This window comes from Pygoscelis adeliae, unplaced genomic scaffold (genome assembly GCF_000699105.1).
Source record: "Pygoscelis adeliae isolate BGI_AS28 unplaced genomic scaffold, ASM69910v1 Scaffold79, whole genome shotgun sequence".
Taxonomy (NCBI): domain Eukaryota; kingdom Metazoa; phylum Chordata; class Aves; order Sphenisciformes; family Spheniscidae; genus Pygoscelis; species Pygoscelis adeliae.
In genome coordinates this window covers 2,632,597-2,650,981 of record NW_008825532.1, presented here as the reverse complement: position 1 = coordinate 2,650,981, position 18,385 = coordinate 2,632,597, and the positions used below count along the sequence as shown (strand labels likewise).

At 37.6% G+C, this 18,385-nt stretch overlaps 1 protein-coding gene across 1 annotated transcript in view; it reads right to left on the bottom strand.

The window, feature by feature from the left end:
- Positions 1-18,385, bottom strand: part of TEX11 (testis expressed 11) — a 34,676-nt gene that overhangs the window by 15,506 nt on the left and 785 nt on the right. The window contains exons 2-15 of the mRNA XM_009331751.1: positions 18,270-18,382; positions 15,971-16,055; positions 14,699-14,778; positions 14,151-14,231; positions 13,949-14,068; positions 12,364-12,444; positions 9,771-9,856; positions 8,229-8,286; positions 7,306-7,401; positions 5,602-5,683; positions 3,739-3,817; positions 2,825-2,976; positions 1,991-2,076; positions 96-233 (exon numbers count right to left, since the gene is read on the bottom strand). Of these exons, the coding sequence (XP_009330026.1) occupies positions 96-233; positions 1,991-2,076; positions 2,825-2,976; positions 3,739-3,817; positions 5,602-5,683; positions 7,306-7,401; positions 8,229-8,286; positions 9,771-9,856; positions 12,364-12,444; positions 13,949-14,068; positions 14,151-14,231; positions 14,699-14,778; positions 15,971-16,055; positions 18,270-18,382 (1,337 nt within the window). The remainder of the gene's footprint in view (positions 1-95; positions 234-1,990; positions 2,077-2,824; positions 2,977-3,738; positions 3,818-5,601; positions 5,684-7,305; positions 7,402-8,228; positions 8,287-9,770; positions 9,857-12,363; positions 12,445-13,948; positions 14,069-14,150; positions 14,232-14,698; positions 14,779-15,970; positions 16,056-18,269; positions 18,383-18,385) is intronic.

Genomic DNA, 18,385 nt, shown 5'->3' with positions numbered 1-18,385 from the left:
CACAGTAACAAAGATGTAAATTAAGTCTCAATGACATAACTACAAAAACAATGCAAACAGATAAACAAATATGTATACATATATATTATATATACCTTGTCAACTTGTTTCAGATGAAGATAGCAAGAAGCCATGTTCCTCTGCAGCTTAGCCAAGTTCTGATCTATCTGCCCAGGAGTGTAGAAGCTGACAGAATAATTGTACCAGTGAAGAGCTTCAGAATAGCTTTTTGCCTAGGAAATTTAAAAAAAAACAAAACAAAACAAACACACACACACACACCCCTTTACTTGGGTGATTAAACTGCCTATGTTTTCCCAAATTTAGAAAAAGTCATAGGAAATGAAAGATTTAGATAAGCAAGTATATTCTAGTGTAACCTTTCCCACAGAAGAGCAATCATTGGTCCCACAATGCAAGTAATACTCATTAGGAGAACTGAGGCTTTACCTATTCCTACTCTTCCCTTATTCTTACGGCCGTTAACAACGACAGGACACTAGACTAGATGGGTCATTCATCTGACCCAGAAAGGACATTCTTATGACTAAATACAAAACAGAAATATTATTTCAAAAAACCTCTCTCTTCATGATACAAAGCAACTGAAACTAAGAGAAAAAGACAAAAGTGTTTATCCCATTTAGACTGTGAACCTTGATAATACTCTGCTGAAGATGGTACTCCCAACTATAGTTCCAATTTGGGCAGAGAATTTATTTTAAAATAAGGAGGAAGGAAGCTGTGTCATCAGCAAAATTCCTTCTTGACTACACAGATGAGACATAATAAAATGGCACTTTTTTTTCATATATTCAAGAAATGAGCGTATGACAAAAACACAAGAGTAGAACATGAGCTCATCTTCTCCAAATACTGAAAGAATAAGAAGGTATCTCGTTCTGAGTAATAGAATGTATATATACTCACAGTATGAATGTATATGAACTAAGATACAAATTAAGCATCCAAAGCTACTTTATATAGGCCAAAAAGAAAATCAATGTACAAATTATAACACTTCATGCTCCTTAAAGCAACAACTGACTATCAGAGGGTAGGAATTGTAAAATAAACAGCTAAACATAAAAAATATTTTCAGTTTTTTGCACCCTTCCCAGGACAGAACCAGAATGATGGGCTGTTGTGCTGGTTTTGGCTGGGATGGAGTTAATTTTCTTCACAGTAGCGAGTATGGGGCTCTGTTTTGGATTTGTGCTGGAAACAGTGTTGGTAACACAGGGATGTTTTAGTTACTGCTGAGCAGTGCTTACACAGAGTCAAGGTCTTTTCTGCTCCTCACCCCACCCCACCAGCAAGCAGGCTGGGGGTGCACAAGAAGTTGGGAGGGGACACAGCTGGCACAGCTGACCCCAACTGCCCAAAGGGATATCCCACACCATATGACATCAGGCTCAGCATATAAAGCTGGGGGAAGAAGGAAGGGGGGGACGTTCGGAGTGATGGCATTTGTCTTCCCAAGTAACCGTTATGTGTGATGGAGCCCTGCTTTCCTGGAGATGGCTGAACACCTGCCTGCTGATGGGAAGCAGTGAATGAATTCCTTGTTTTTCTTTGCTTGTGTGCGCGGCTTTTGCTTTACTTATTAAACTGTCTTTATCTCAAGCCACGAGTTTTCTCACTTTTACTATTCTGATTCTCTCCCCCATCCCACTGGCAGGGAGTGAGTGAGCGGCTGGGTGGTGCTTAGTTGCTGGCTGGGGGTAAACCACGACAGCTGCACAGGTTCCTTGGCTGATCAATCCTGGCCATAACTGTTCCCATGTTACAAACCTTGAGATGAGGCTACCTGAAACTTGATTTTGTAATGGAGCACCCAGCTGGATGAAAATAAGACTAGTGCCAACTGGAACAGGGATCTTAGTAACAGATTGCACTCTAACCAAAAATAGACATACCAAAGAGGTCAGAAAAAGCAGATATTCATTTTCACTGATAGAAATAACAACGCTACTGTTTGGTCCCAAACCTCATAATGTTTAGCAGCTCTGTCCCACAAGATGATGTGCAACCGGTTCAAGGCTTCAGGCAACAGCTGTTTCCCTGTATAATGACCTGAAAAGATACTGCAAATCATCACTTTACAAGAACTTTAAGAAGCACACTGAGAAGCACCTAAGAACTACCTGAGAAAGACTGTCCCATAGCCTACAAAGAACACTGACACAGCAATAGTTTCAGCCAGGACCCAGTGTTTCATACCCTGCTTCTGAAAACAAAACAAACTAAAACAAACCACCAAACAAAAAACAAACAAACAAACCCCCCAAAAAACAGTGGGTAAGAGAATAAGTATTTTCATGCTTGAACAATGTAAATATGGCTCTTGCACCTAGCTCTACGCTACGTAAAATACAGTCTGATTTCCAACAGATCTGACAGTCAAAAAATACTATAGTGCTATAGGTGCAACAGGCCTGAAAAAGAAACTGTTATTCAGCTGCTCAAACAAGGATATGCAACCTGTTTTAATACTGACAAACAAAAACGCATTGGGCTGGATGGACAAAGTATTAATAGTACACAGAACTTCTGATAAATGTTTCTAATCTCACCTGTATCAGTCACACACAGTCTACACTAAGAAGAAGGAATTTTTCTAGCAAGTGAATTTAACCCTGAGCTTTATCATGACTGTCATTCATTATGGAAGTTGAGAGTCGCCATGCAAAAGAAACATAAGGGAAAACAGACACAAATAGAAAGAAAGATGAGAATAAGCAAAAAAGTGAAAATCAGAATTCAAGATTTTAGCCAATTAAATCCAGCTTTCAGTAAACAGCAGCAAAAGATGGATACAGACCTATAATAATTTCTTCAACCTTTTGCTTAGCAAGTAGCTCCCTCTTATTATGCAACAGGAACTCAATGTGGAGCAGGGTAATTTTTCCAAGGTCAGGTGAAGACTCAAAGCGTTCAGGAACAGATTTCAGAAAATCAAAACCAACTGATTCCCTATTCACACAGATGCATTTTTAAGAGGCTGCACAAGAAGAGCTGTTAATTTTCCATTCTAAAGAGTAACATATTCACCCCGTACAGCATGTTTCTCATTAATACTACTGGTACACAAGCACAGACAGAGTCAGTCAAGGTATGAATTTACTGCAGTTCATCTATTCAGTAGTAACTTCCTATTAGCACATGCTTGTTCCACAGTATTCACAAGGGAGTTTACTCCTCACAATGAAAGAGTAAGAATTTACTGCAAGATAGAAGCATATACATAGGTAATCATGGAGTGTTCAATGGTGTGAAATTTCATGCCTCAATTTATTTTGCGGTAACTTGTTTATCACTGTTTTTCACAAGAATGATTCTAGGACTCCAAACTCTTTCATTCCGAGGGTTGGTTAGTTAATATGGAAGAAAGATTTCAGTCAGATAATTCTAGACTCATATATATATATATATTATTCCAGATACATTATTCCAGATATATATTAAAACTACATAGGGAGAATCTTAATCATTCCAAAGTAAGGCTACAGCATTGCAAACTGCCACTCAACATTATTTCCCACGCTGTTCTGCTGCTGCCATAATCTGTATCACCTTGCTATAGAAAAGACAGGCTCCCTCTCAAAACCGTTTACCTACCTCTGTGAGTTTTTATTTAAAATAAAGCATCATTGCATAATAGATGTTCTTTGCTTATAAAAGAACAACTACAAAGCCCAAATATTGTGTTCACCCCACTTAGTGATGCTTTCATACCTTCCATGCTCCAGCAGCAGTTTGGCAGTATTCAAACAAAAGTCTAAAGACATCTCATGGCGCAGGAATTCTGCAACAGCTAGACAGAACACAAAGCAGTTGAGATTATTTAATCAACTTAGACACTTAACTGCTCAATTTACCATTTACCTCTCACAGCTTCTTTGGAAAAAAAAAACACAACCCAACACCCCACCCCCCACCCCCGATATAATAGTTCTAAAACAAAAGGAAGAATAAAACATGTGTATTGTGCTTTGATTTTTCTTTCGCTGTACAATTAATGTAGTACTACAGAAAGGTGACAGACTGATAGCCCTGGAATTCTAGCCCTCTGTCTCTTTAAACAGGAACAGCATAGGCATTAGTAGCACAAACTTTTGCCTCAAGCTGCTTTCCATCAAAATGTCTCATCCTTGTCCAGCAGGAACCACTTAAGACTGAGGTCAGTGCCCAGGCTGTGTGGTGGTATCACATTGCAATGGGAACTACTTAAGCCTAATGCCTTTAGCATCAGCTGTTGAACTGACTGGTGCTGATAAGTAGGTATCAGTTTTAGACCACTCAGATAAAGTTTAAAGTTGCTGGACTGTGCGGGATGGTTAATAACAAGATTTATACATTTGTAGCTTGGATGAGATCAGAGAAGGAACACATAGGGACGTGACTGTAACAGTATTAAAGGAAGCATTTCTAAGGCACCTGTGTACAAGTGCACAATACAAGATTTCAGTCAAATGCCTAAAACTTAGCAGGAACCTTCACTCAAAAGAAAGCAAAGTTGCAGTGCATGGACACAACGCTCTTTTCTGCAAGCCATACAAGAAAAAACAGATATCTACTCATTAATAAACTTGCTTGAAAAACTGACTGGAGTCTTAGAGCTCCCAAATATAAGCAGAGTGTGTTCTCATAGGCAACACTATGGCTTCACAATTCAAACCGCAGAACAGAAGCCAACTATTGCAATGGTAAGTTTTGATAATTGTCCACTTGAAAGCTGGCTAAATTCCCCAGGAGCAATCTGAAGTGGAGTTTCCAGTCCTGCTAGTCTGGCAGCATTCAAACCATTCAGCTCTCCACAAGAAATTCCTCATCTCATCCTACATTTATTTCTCAGAGCATTCATTACGCATCTGATGCTTTCCAACTATGACAAGTACAAAGCCTCTCTTCCTTAAGATTTCATTATTTATGGAAATAAATTTCTCCTGATATATTACCCTTTCTATATTAAAGTCCCCCCAAAAACTTTCTTCTCCTCTCATGCCAATAGAAAAATCAGTCCTCTTCAAATGACAAGTTTGAGGAATAAGGAGAAAAGAGTTTATATGCCCTAGATAAACTAAATAAACTCTGGTAACACAGGTTTATAACCACACACTGATCAGCACTTGATGTCTCTTGGCCAAAATCTGCAAAATCACACACAGAGAATAGCAACGTTTCACAAGCCTTTCTTCTATGCTGACTGCATAAGAGACAATCCACTTTCACCCTTTTTGAGTAACCTTAGGCATATGTCTAAAATAAACCATACCTTTACATAGCTATATTTTCACTGTCTTCATTCTAACAGGCTTCAGAGTCTTCCCCCTTCCCTATTTCCAGCAAGTCTATTTAAATTCTCAACAAAAATAAAATCATGCTTAATTCAAACTTACATTAGCACCTGGATAACTCCTCTGTAAACACTGACTACTATGTCTCACACTCAAAAACCGGAACGACATTTAGCTAATGAAGATTCCTCTAAAACACACAAGAAAGGGATTTATTTTCTTTTCTATCTACAACTCAGGCCGTCTTCTTGGATATGGAATAGTATGACCTTACTATGAAACCTACACAGAGCTGTGATACCTGAGTTGATATCTTCATCTGATGCTCCACTTTTAAGAAGAATTTTAACTTTCAAAAAAAACCCTGCTGGATGCAAATTCTCCTGCAGAATGAAAAACAATACATTACTTGGACAGCTGTTTGCAGAATACAGATCCCGTGAGAGGCCGGCACATTCATAACACAGACAAATAGCAGGAAATCACATACGCTTCACTGTATTCTTCAGTTCCATTTTAATGACTGAAGCAATAGGTAGGCAACTGGTAATATTTTCTTCTTAAATGCAATGTGCATCTATTATTTATTCTTAGACTGCCAAAAGACCGTGAGGACAATGAAAGCAAGAGATATGTGATTCTCATTTTACTGTGTCCCATTTCTGATACTTTTAAATAGAAGCTGAACAATACTGAATGACAGAAACATTTCCTGCTTTTCTATGTGTGAATTGGCTGGGTTACTCTAGAATTAATATGAGCAGAATTCAAAGTAGTTTATAATAATACGAAATTTAGGAGAGAACAACAATGGGAGCAAATGGAAATAATGAAGACTGTATACTACAGCTCTCACTAAAACACTGCACATTTCAGACTCTAGAATAAAAATTTTCTTCTAGTTTTCCATACCCTCATACAATATCAAAACAGACATTATCAAAAATGATGAAAAAAACACTTTCCACCTCAAAAGGTTTTGCGAAAGTAAATACAATAAAAACTGCAAGGGCTTAGATACTGTAGTAGCATGTTATTTGAATGATTAAAGTACACTGCCTTTTATCCTGATCTCACGAGCATGTGCATCATCATCTGTCTGAAAGTTTGAACAGCATACAGAAAACTGAATTTGAGCTTTCATTTAAAACAGGATTTTTTACTTAAAACTTGCTTTGTATGAAACAGATAATGGAAATTTAGAAATGGTCAACCAAAGACAAATTTAACTTTTTCAAATTTACGTTACTCTAACCCAAAAAGATAGAAGCATAAAATTAATTCAAGTCTTTATATGGGAAACTGAATTTGTACAAGAGCAAGAGATCTCACTGTAGTGACTGCTTAGAGATATACGAACTTTCTTCAGGGTAGCTGGTATGTTTATACAGCTCATTTTTCAGGTTCCAGAAGAAATAGTCATGTTCGTAAAGTGCAATAGCTAAATTAATTGTTCGAAATTAAAATTGATGTAGCATGGCTACAAAGCTTTCAAAATTGAACTCTGTTTGGCGCTTGCTCAAATATTTGTACAGATAATGAGATGGGGACTCAAAACATAGTATGGACATATCCATTATAACCCAAAGCAAGACAAAAGGTCTGGTGCATAAAAAGCCAGCTGCTATAAATCTCAGGTGGACCACACTGTAGTTTATTCTGTTTGCACAGTTTTCATGAACATGTGCCAGAGAAATTTTAGTCATATTATCAAAGGACCTTACTATTAATAGATATGAGACAGCAAGACAGCTCTACATCTACACACAAAGAAGTATTATAAATATATAATATAGTATATATACTATATTATACACTATATATACTATAAAAAAGCTGGGAACACCAAAACATACTTATGAGTATGAAAACCAAAGCAAAGCAAACACACCTCCATCTGATGTCAAGGATAACATACCAGTGATTAATGTGGTCCATATTATGATGTTACTAAATGCTTGAGTTTCAACTATTGCACACCATAAATACAGTAACACATTACTACCTGATTTGCCAAGCTTATAGCTTTCAATGCCTTGTCAAGATACAGATTGCAATCCCACTCAAAATAGGTTGTAGCTAACAATCGCAGCACTTTAGCCTGGAAAGAAAAAACAAACTGGAAGTTTAAATGCCATCTGAAGAGCAGGAAAAAAAAATAGCCACACATGAACATACATATGAATACAAAAGACTTAAAATTTAAGGTTATGAAAAATAAAAGCTCTTTGAGTGAAAAGAATGCCTGCCTGGTATCAGACATATAAAGTGATTGCTGAGTTCTGAAACGCATCCAGTCCTCAGCACTGCAATTCACACAGGACATGAATCAACTAGAGTTCAGAGGAAAACAGAAGGGTAGCAAGGAAAATCAGAGATCTGGAAAAAACAGAATGAAAGAAGAAATTGAAGGAATAGGAGGTACAAACTTCACTGAGAGAAAAAAAACCAACACAAAGACATACATTATAATGGCCTTCAAATATATAAGTGATTTATAGGAAGAGGAAGAGATTAACATCTTTTCCATATCCACTGTGGGTAGTAAAAGGAGTAATAGGCTTATGAATGAGACAGACAAACATCCATCAGAAATGACACAGATGTAACTGATGATGCCTTGAAAGAAGAGGGGGAAAGGAAGAAGAGATGACCTTTCAGGGTCTACTTCAGCCTTACTTTCTACAATTTAATTTTTGTGAAACAGTAGATTGAAATGTGATTTAAGGGCACCCATCAGTGACTGAACTCTCAGACTGACACTCATAGCAACTGAACTTGCAACTTTGCCAAACTTCATAGCAGACAGTACTAAAGAGGAGGCCAAAGAATCACTGGTCAGGTTTGGCACAGCAGAGGCAGATGATACAGTGGAGTCAGGTTAACAAAATCCTCCTATTTGTAAACAGCAATTTCTCTATTTCTTACCTGCATTTCTTTGCCAACAGAATATTTCATGTCCATCTTTCCAATGTCGTAACTCTGGCTATCAAGGATAAGTGATAGTTAGAATTAAATGTGATGACAGAGATAAATTCAGCCAGTCTTCTGATACGTGCAGCATTCCCATCCTTTTCCACTTCTTAACCAGCTGGAAACCATATATTATCACACAAACTTATCTCAGTACTCACTCTTACTAGAAAACAGAAAATTTTGGTTTCCTTCTAAATCTTCACATTAAAACTTGTACTCTGTCACTTTCTTCAACCTGTTGCACCACCTTCTGTAACATCTTCTATTCAAACATTTCAGTAGGCTTTATCAGTTTTAACCATAGGGGTTTTGAAGAAGCAAGTGTTCTCATTCTCACCCGACATATAATATAGTCATACACAAAAGTTATACATGACCTGGTCTCAAGATCACAGCAAATCAATAGCAGAGACAGAAACAGAACCTGGGAGTCATGATTCCCCATTCTTTTTCTAAAAGTTAAATGACAGCACAAAGGACCACCCAGGAGAAAACGCAGTGACAATTCCACCAAACCAGAGCTGATTGCAAATGCTGTGAAGTAAGAAGTTAGAAAGAAAAACAATAACTGTACATTTGTTTCCTAATCTAATATATTCTCAGTACAGGGAAATCTTAACCCACTAGATGGAGCTACATCTCTTTCTCCAGATAATTATTTGCACTTCGCAAAGGTTTATTTCCTCCTCAAATTTTGTCATCAGGACTTGGTATTTAATCTTCCACAAGAATAAAATATAAAATAATCTCCAAAGCAGCAGCTGTAATTAATTCTAAGCATTTCTACAAATCCTCTTTGACAACATATGTGACCATAACTATTTTGAATTTGGTATTTTGCTATTCATTTTCTTCTGACTATTTAAAAGAAAAAGAACAAGAAGAAATAAAAACAAGTTTTCTGAGCTGAGGCTGTGACATTGGCATGAGGATGCTCTTTCCCAATAGCCTACATTTTTTCTTCCTTAGTAGTAACACATTACTTATTTGGATCCTATCCAAACCATCTGTAAGTATTCCTTTTTCACCTTGACGCTTGTGTCTTTCATCAGTCAAGGACTTGCTCTCAATGAAACACCTCCTTTATGAGAAATTCAAATACTGTTTAAAACAAATCCATTCAAAACCGGTCAGAAGAATTTGTCTACTCTTTTCCAAAGCTTTCAAATCCCTTCACTATCATTTATGAATGGCAGAAGAACTGGGAACAGCGTCTTCATAAAAATAATCTCTTTGGAAGATGTGTTAGGGAGAGAATTGACGAGAACCATGGAAAGAAGATTTTCATGAAAATCGACGTGGAAAGCAGACATAAATGTTAGGCAACAGAGTAAGACAGTCACTAAGTATCTGCTCAGCTAATTTGGTTCAGCTAAAATCTTGTATTCTCACAGTTTTAATTAAACCTCTACTTTCCCTTGCTCCCCCCTCTCCTTCACACATATTTTTACATCTCAAAAGCAGGATTTTATTTTGTTTGCCTTTGCACATTACCTGAGCCAGAAGGAGCTCTGTTCATACCTCTTCCGTTCATAGGTTTCCACTCCGAAATTGTAACAGAGGATTGACAGGTAACAGGTCTGCAATAAAAGACTCCTGCTTCTATAATGTTCTTGTAGAAACATCATTAGATCTATGGCACTCCAGTCTCAGGTTCTTTAAAATGCATTTTACTTTAAAGATATATCCACTGTTATCACTTCTGACCTTATACAAGGGGATATTGAACATGACTAAAATGGAATCATTAATTGTGTGGGAAAGTGAAGCATCATTAACCAGATCAGGACATGCAGAACAGCAGGATTCTTGAAAAACATGAGGTAGAATAGTTCCTCAAGAAATCACACTGAAAGCACTAGAACTGTGTAAAGTAAACAAAAATTAAAACTTGAGAGGAAAAACTAGAATATTATAACTTCACTCTTAAAAATGACAGAAAACTTTTACATAGTTAAGTGAAGAGGACTCTACCTCTTCCATGGTAGGCTTCTTCCCAGCATGTCTCTTTGGGGTTAAAAAAGGATCATCCACATTACAAGTTTTAGGAGAAAACTGTTTTTGAATGCTTGGTTATTCAGAGCACTCTTGCTTTCTGTTTTATCAGTCAGACCTGACAATGTCTGTTAGTAACAACCTGTCTTTCCTTTGAAATGATTCGCAGCTGTCATATGTTGTCCAAAGAAGAGACAGAAAAGTCATTTTATATGCTAACAGGCTGCCAATATTTACATCCATTTTGCCTCTGCAGTAACTTTCTTTTCCAAGTACAAATGTTTCTTGCAAAGGACTACAGATTTCAAATCCTCAGGCAAGAATGAGAGGTAGCACGTCTTGCTTCAAAATTATTGTTTATCTCATTGCAATCCAGAGACAAAAGCACAGATTCAGTATGCATGAACAAAAAACCCTGATCACTCTCAGATGTGAAACCCTTACTTTTCATAAGTTCATTTGTGAACATTTTCTTTCCAGAACAGAAAGTTTACTGTATTGAGAGGGTTTCATGCAAAGTGTTTAGCATAACGCTGTAGGCATACCGTGGCATACCCCAGTCATTTACTTGCATGCTTGGAAACGGTGTATTTCAAAGGATAATTAAAATACTGTTTCAGTGAACTACTGTGTTCCAGGCGTCAAGCACAACACTAAATATCCCCGTAAACCTGGCACCTCTCTGAACAACAAGTGTTTGGAACAATTCTGGCATTTCACCCTGTAAGGCAAGAGTTCCCAGTTATGGTTCATAGATGATCCACAAGCTGCAAATCCTCTCCAGCAGATCTGCAGTACCATACATTACCATAACACAATAATCTCCTTGCGATACTCTGCAAGCGCTCTCTGGTACAATGGGAGCCTGAAAGAGTTAAGGACTGATGGCTACCTAGCAGTCCAAAAGTTTTGAAGACAATCACTAGCTCTTTCCTTTCTTCTCATTCTTTAAATACCACTCTTTAAACCAGAAGTAAATTGCATCTCTCATCATCAGAAAACTTTTCCTTGTCTGCATCAGTGCTCCTGGTTTGTGAAGAGCATTCACCATGAGAAGTTTAATATTATTCAAAAGAGGAGTTTAAGCGGAAAGCATGAAATTCATTTAAAATGAAATGAGGAACAGTAATGCAAAGATCCCAGAGAACACTTTCAACAGTTCACAGTGAGAAGCTCTGCTCTTATGATTCAAATCAGAGCTAGACCCCTGCAACTGACTTAGTCACTCAGATGCATTGAACAAGGCCTGCAGATCACAAAAACCAATTTAAAATTGGTTGGAGCTTAATTGGTTAAAAACCCAATTAAACTCCAACCATATTTCCCTTTCAGAATTCACATCTACCCCTTTGAATTTTATTACCTGTACCACAGAGACAGGAACAAAATGTTTCCTAAATATTGGGAAAACATTAAAGTAAGCAAATAAAAATAAAGGTGGGGAAGTCTATTCCGATATAAACACATTAGACTTTCATCTTTGCAAACAAAGAACTAGTCAGCATATGCTAGAGTTTGTTTTCTTTGAACATTGTTCTGTGACACAAGCATTACAAAACACACTGTTTAGTGCAATGGGAAACCTCCATTCATAGCTCTACAGCTTCATGAAGATGAAGATTAGTACTGAGGGTAGTGATAGACTTGTATATCAAAAACTTAGTAACTCAGCTCTTCTCTTGTCCCATCTGTCTCCAGACAAAAGTTCACGTGGCACAAGTGAAGAAGCAATATACAAGATCAAGATGTAAAATGCAGCTGGTTCTGTAGAATAGGTGGTATATTCAATTTAGAAATCTTTTTGCTTTGCTTGCCGATTTGTCTTCTCTCATTCTTTAGGAAGAGTTTATCATTCTATTTCGAATGATAAAACTATGAGAAACAAGAAAAAAAAAGAACTTTGAGAAAAAAAATGCTGTTTTCATGCAAAGTTTTTAGTAAGAAAATCTCAAAGAAGCAACCAACCACAGAAGAGATACACAGTTCAGAGTACTTATTCAAATGTTATATGGCATATGTCATTCTTTAACATATAGAGAGGAAAGCAGATTTTCAAAGTTTGGAATGATAAAGAAGGGATGATTTCACTTACCTCTTTTGGCAACTTCATCAACATATCTTTGCAGCGCTGCACACACATCACCGCTTTCTGAAAATCCCCTTGAGCAACTGCCTAAGAAAGCAGTAGAGCATGCCAACAGCTAGTGAGCAACTTGTCTTTAAAATTCATTAAAAGACTGATTCCCTAAAATAGGACTTGGGTTTTTCACATTCAGTAAAGCTAGGTTTGGGATTAAATATCTGTGCTTATAGTACTGTATATTCTTATATAATTCTGTATATTTCTATGTATGATATCAGATGATAAAGACACCCAGAAAAACACTGCAGTCCTTAGGTAGTGTGAAAAGGCCAGGTGCATGGGACAAGTTCATTCAGCTGTTAAGATGATACAACAGTTCAGCAAACCTTAAACCACCTCTCCAATAATTTAAGGTCCTCTTTTGTCTCTATAATCAAATTAGACATTTTGGCCACTGCTCTGGCCTGTTTAGGGAAGTCCTTGAGAATTTTGGAGATAGTACTCCCCTTCTAGACACCGAGGTCAGTGGGGTTATCAACAAATGCAGGCAACTACATTTTCTCATATTTACACTCGTATGTCTGTAATACTCTACAGCATTGATAAAGTACTCAGAAACTTCAGTCAGGCACAACAATGCCTCACAAAACTTAGAATTTCTAAATTACATGCTTCAAATTATTGTAATTTGTGTTATTGATCCCCTAGAAAACCTTTAGCACTTTTTCAGACTTCTCTCATATTGTGCTAGGCTTTTTTTAATAATTATCACCATGATTCTTACCTCATTGTATGATGCCAGAGGTTGAGACTTTAAAGAAAATATCAAATGTCATGGAACTCACTATTTCCAGATCTTGTAATTTTATACTGATTCTCTCACTGTTTAAAGCCTTTATATGTGGAAAGCAGCATGTATGAGGTCATGGAAGAGAGGGTATTCACGTATAGGAAGATCTCTCTCTGATGGCATATAATATTAATAGCTTTGATGATGTTCATGAGTTTGCAGTCATGAAAGTTGTAAGTTACAGAAGACTTTGCACATGTGACTTATAATATCTACTTGTTAGATACGAACCTTGGCTATCTGCAGCCATGTTGAATACTACCTTTATATACTTTCAATCACCCTAGCTGCAAATACTAGCACAGTACGATAGGCGTCCCAAAGTGACTAGTCTTGCTGTGTACATGTTACACGAATGCAGTTTGGGGGACCCAGGCCCTACACCAGTCCTATCCCCTTCTTCAGTCAAGCACAGGACACCTTTGGAACTGACACATTTATGATTCAGAAAGGCAGCTGTTTGTTTTATAAACAGCCATGCTAGACAAATCATAGAGCAACAAATCTGAATTAGAAGATATAAACACCACAGCAGAAATGACGGCGATAAATTAGGCAAATTAAAAATCATTAAATGATTGCAACACTGAATGTGAACAGAAGATCTGCTATCTTACATCTAAGTGAAGGAAATATATCCCTCAGCAAGTCTTCAATACCAAGCATTCATACATCTAATAACTGGGCCAGAGTTTCCCTCTATACCCGTAGTGACTTATAAGGAAAACTGGGAAGAACACATACTGATTCAGCCTGATAAGAGAGTACTTTGAAGAGGTTCTTCTCCACATCAGCTTTGTGCACATGAATATCTGCTTCACCATCACTCCCCTTAAGTAACTTCGCATACAGTTTTTCTATACTCTGGAAAACAAAGCATAGGCATCACCCATGGAACTTACAAATAGGTGTGTTTATAAGAAATTAAGACTGGAAGAGAACTTACACTCATGGCAATCTCTAGAAATCCATCGGCAAGATCAGCTTTTCCAATATCTATCCATCCTTTCCCAGTTTTCATAGACATCTGAAGGAGAAAATGTTAAGTGCTTTGTGAAAATATAGTCACTTTCAAGAAAGGCAATGTTAGTTCTCATCTTGTTGATGCACATATCTAGCGTAGGAGGGGTATTTCAGCTCTTCGATTTCTGACAAGCACCTCTCACGTCTGAATGAAGTCCTTAACACTTAGAGGCAGCATAAGACTTATGGTGCCCTACTAGGCAATATTGTAAGATACTGAAATAAATGAATATGCTGCTCATATAACATTTTACCATATGACAAAGATGTGATGCTAACCACACTATCCAGAAATTCCTAACTGCACTGGCTCAGCAAGGTATCTCTGTGATAATACAGGTCCCCCTTCAGCGTGTATATTCCCCAGACTACAGGTACATTTCACTCCCTTTCCAAAGCAACCATAATAGGGTTTGAAGGTTTCCCTTGGTGATCAACTGTACTTTATTGCTCACCCACCATTAGCCTTACCAAAATCTGTCTTCGAATAGTTCCCTCCAGAGGATCACTGCCTTCACAAAGGCACACCAGTCTGCAAGCAACAAACCGTACTGCAAGAAAACAGTGCAGACATTCATAAGTTCCCTTTTCTCTTTTTTTTTTTTTAAAGTCATATCTGCCATATCTGAAAGACTGCTTGGCATTTTAAATTACAAGAGAAAAATTTGAAAGCTTCAGGAGTCAAAGCAGTTTGAATTTTAGCCAAGCTGCTTAAAACTGCTTTTTAGACAGTAAGAAAAAAAAATATTCTCATCAAAATACCTATTAAACACTTTAGAGAGAGTTTCAGTTAAATACATGGTATTCAAAGACTTAATTACATTGCAGGTGCTTACAGTAACATGTCTTGAGAGCCTCAAAATAGCCTTCAGCAAAATAGGGAAATGAAGTTTAATAATCTTTACATTTTCAAAGTAAAAAGCAAAAATATTTTCAGGCCTTCCATCAGCCTTTCCATCAGGGATGGAAAAGACACCACTTAATGTATTTAAAATAGCCTCTCCCTGGCCCTTCAGCTGTAATACAAGATCTGAGAACATTACGCTCTACAATTACTACTTATTTTGTGTAAACTTACCCTTTTCCCTTTACCTGATATAATTTATATGATGCAGATTATACATAATTTTTACTATAATCCCTCAAGACAAAAATGTAGGCCAGATATTGCTATCTTGCAGAACCACATAAAGAACAGCCTGAGGGAAAAGACCAAAAGCTCACTTCTCCTTTCCCCCAGCCCTGCCCCTGGCTCCAAGCAAACCCACCAGCTGTGTACCTGGCTAAAGCAGAGAAGTAAAAAGAGGATTTAGAGGTTTTCTGTACGTAAACATTGATGAGATAGTTTCTTTAACATAACTATCTCACTTGATATAAATTAAGTGACCAACAGTCTAGATTTTATATCTATATTATTTCCATACATTTTAGATTAAATCCATAGCATTAGAAGGCAAATTACAGCTTCCTTTGGTCACATCATCTCTTTACTGATGCTCTGGCTAAAGAGTGATAAGAATGTCTACACTGATTCTGTGTCACAAGGAGATCACTATTACACCAGGATGCTCCTTCCTGAACTGTTTATACAAGCCCACCTGTATATTTTCCTCTGTCTACATCCTATCTGCAAAGATCCAAACAAATCTAGAGCGCTACATACATGCCTGTCAGCACGGAGTTTTTCCTTTTTGTGCTACAGCACACAGAACACATTTAGGAAGGCATGGAACACATACGTACGTTTAGCTCTTTGCTCATCATTGACAACAGAACCCATGTGTTTGGTCACAGCCCAGTTCCACAGGCTTATTGCACCCTCTTCAACCTGAGTAGGAGAGAATTCCATTAGATTTAATTTTGTCCTGGAGTTGGGTCATATTGAAATTTACTACTGGAAAAGAAACCATCTTTCATGTGTATCACAGTAATGACGTGTCCACAGGTTTCTGCAACTTCCTTTTATGTTGGAGTCAAAGGTGTGAGTTTTCCATGAAACTGTTACATGATCCCACAGGGAGATCTGGGATAGTGACCTGAAAACAGGCATGCTGAATGGACCACATAGCATTTCTTCAGCTAAAAATATGGATCATTCTTTTCTATAGATCCATTGTTTCAGAAGAATTAGAAGCAGCTGGCAGGAAGCACATGCTCTTTTCATAAGTGTATTTCATAAGATATGTTCAGTCTTATAAAAGACTATTTCACATCTTCTAAACACGAGAGCACTTCTAAGATGAAGCAAGGTAAGAAAGAACATGACTGTGGAAATCCAAGGCTGACAAGACCTGAAACTAGAAAGAACTAATTAATCATATGACCAATAGCACATATATGTCACATCATCCATCAGTGCGTTCAGCTCCAATTTGAAATTATGCATAATAGCAAATTCTGTAAGTGAAGTGGTGGACTTTAAAAACATTCAAATATGTTTCTAAACAAATCCCATTAATCTGTCATATTACCGAAATGTCTTAATGTATGTTTCTATCAAGTCCTTTTCCAAACTTAACAAAACATGACCTCACTTACCCTGTCCATCTGGGATGAAGTTTTCCCACAAACACTCAGATACAAAATTTGTGCAATAGCACATCACCATGTCCAAAATACAACTGATTCACTGGCAGTTTTCAGAATACATTATGTACATTTTAAACAGATGTTAAAAAATTTGAAGGGATTGGAAAAGAGCTGTAAGAATTGTATCAGGTTTGAAAACATATTTATAGTAAGGCTTCACCTCTTTTGCCTATCAAAAAAAAAACCTAAGTAGTTTAATTATTCTAAATACCTACATCGGGAAACTTCTGATATTAGCAAACAAAGAACAAAGGCAACTGACTATATACTCTTGTTAAAAAGATGATGCAGTCCTACATAAAGGCAATAAGCTCCTTTAACAACCCACCTTGAAGGGTTGCACTTTCCATCACTTCAAATCCGTTTCCATGGCAGATCTTGCCTACAAATACATTCTTGCCTAACTAGGAGACATTTTACGATCCCTCTTATTGAAGAGATCAGATTACAAATTAATGATTTCTCCTTTAAAAATAATTTAGCCCAACTGATTCAGGAAGAACTGAAGGATACTAGTTCTATGCTCCTGTATTTCTTTACAGACTGCACTAAGTGTACTTTCTGTTGTGACACTTGCTAACCTATTTTGCTCCTTGTCACAAATTAGGACTTTCAAAATCAGTCTTCCTTAGATGATAATCACTATGAGTTCAATCTCCCTTCAAAATATAATTTTGGAGGAAAAGGTTGGACAATATCTCAGCTGGTCTTGTTTTTATTCCAGATTCATGTATTAGTCATCGGACTTCTTTTTGAAAAAGGCCTTTTAAAGTAGACATTTACTACTTTCTAAGTACTCCTCTAGAAGAAATACACAGAAGGAAAAAAAACTAAAATTAAAGACAATATAAACAACCTAATTCACTTTTATAATGTATGAAAATGAGTACTCCCCACTCTAATATTAGGTACTGGGTTTACCAGTTAAAATGACATGCTTGCTTGTTTTCTTCTTCCTCAAGTATCTGCTATCATCGGAATCCACACACAGGATGAGAAGGACCTCTCCTCTGACCCAGTACCACTCAATGCATCAGCGCTCTATGCTTGCATTTTTACTTGAAATTACAATCAGATACGATTAGAAAACTGAAATAATAAAAACCTTACGATCACTAAGATACCAGTAACTTCTCCCATTATGATGCACACTTTTACATTTAGGATCAGCATTTTGCATTGACTTTTTAAATGCAACATTTTCCGCTTTATTTTGGACTTCCACGCTATTGGGTCAAAAGATGAAAAAATAAACTGTTTTTTTTAAAATCCCAACAGCGTCAGAGCTAAACGTTTCACTTCACCGCAAAGATGGGAAGCAAGAGCAGGTGCTCGCGGGGCTGCAGGAACGGCGGCCACCCACCCGGGCGAGCGCTGCTGCGTGGCGTGAAGCACGTGTAACCCCCATCCCTTCAGGCGGGCTGGAGGGAGGCGTCGAGCCGGGAGGCTCTACCTCAGCCGCGCTCCCACCCGCCTCAGAGATGCTCCTCGCCGCCTGGAAGAGCTCCTCGGTGAGGGCGGCGATGCGGGACGGGGCCTCCTCGCTCAGCAGCTCCCGCACCAGCCCTG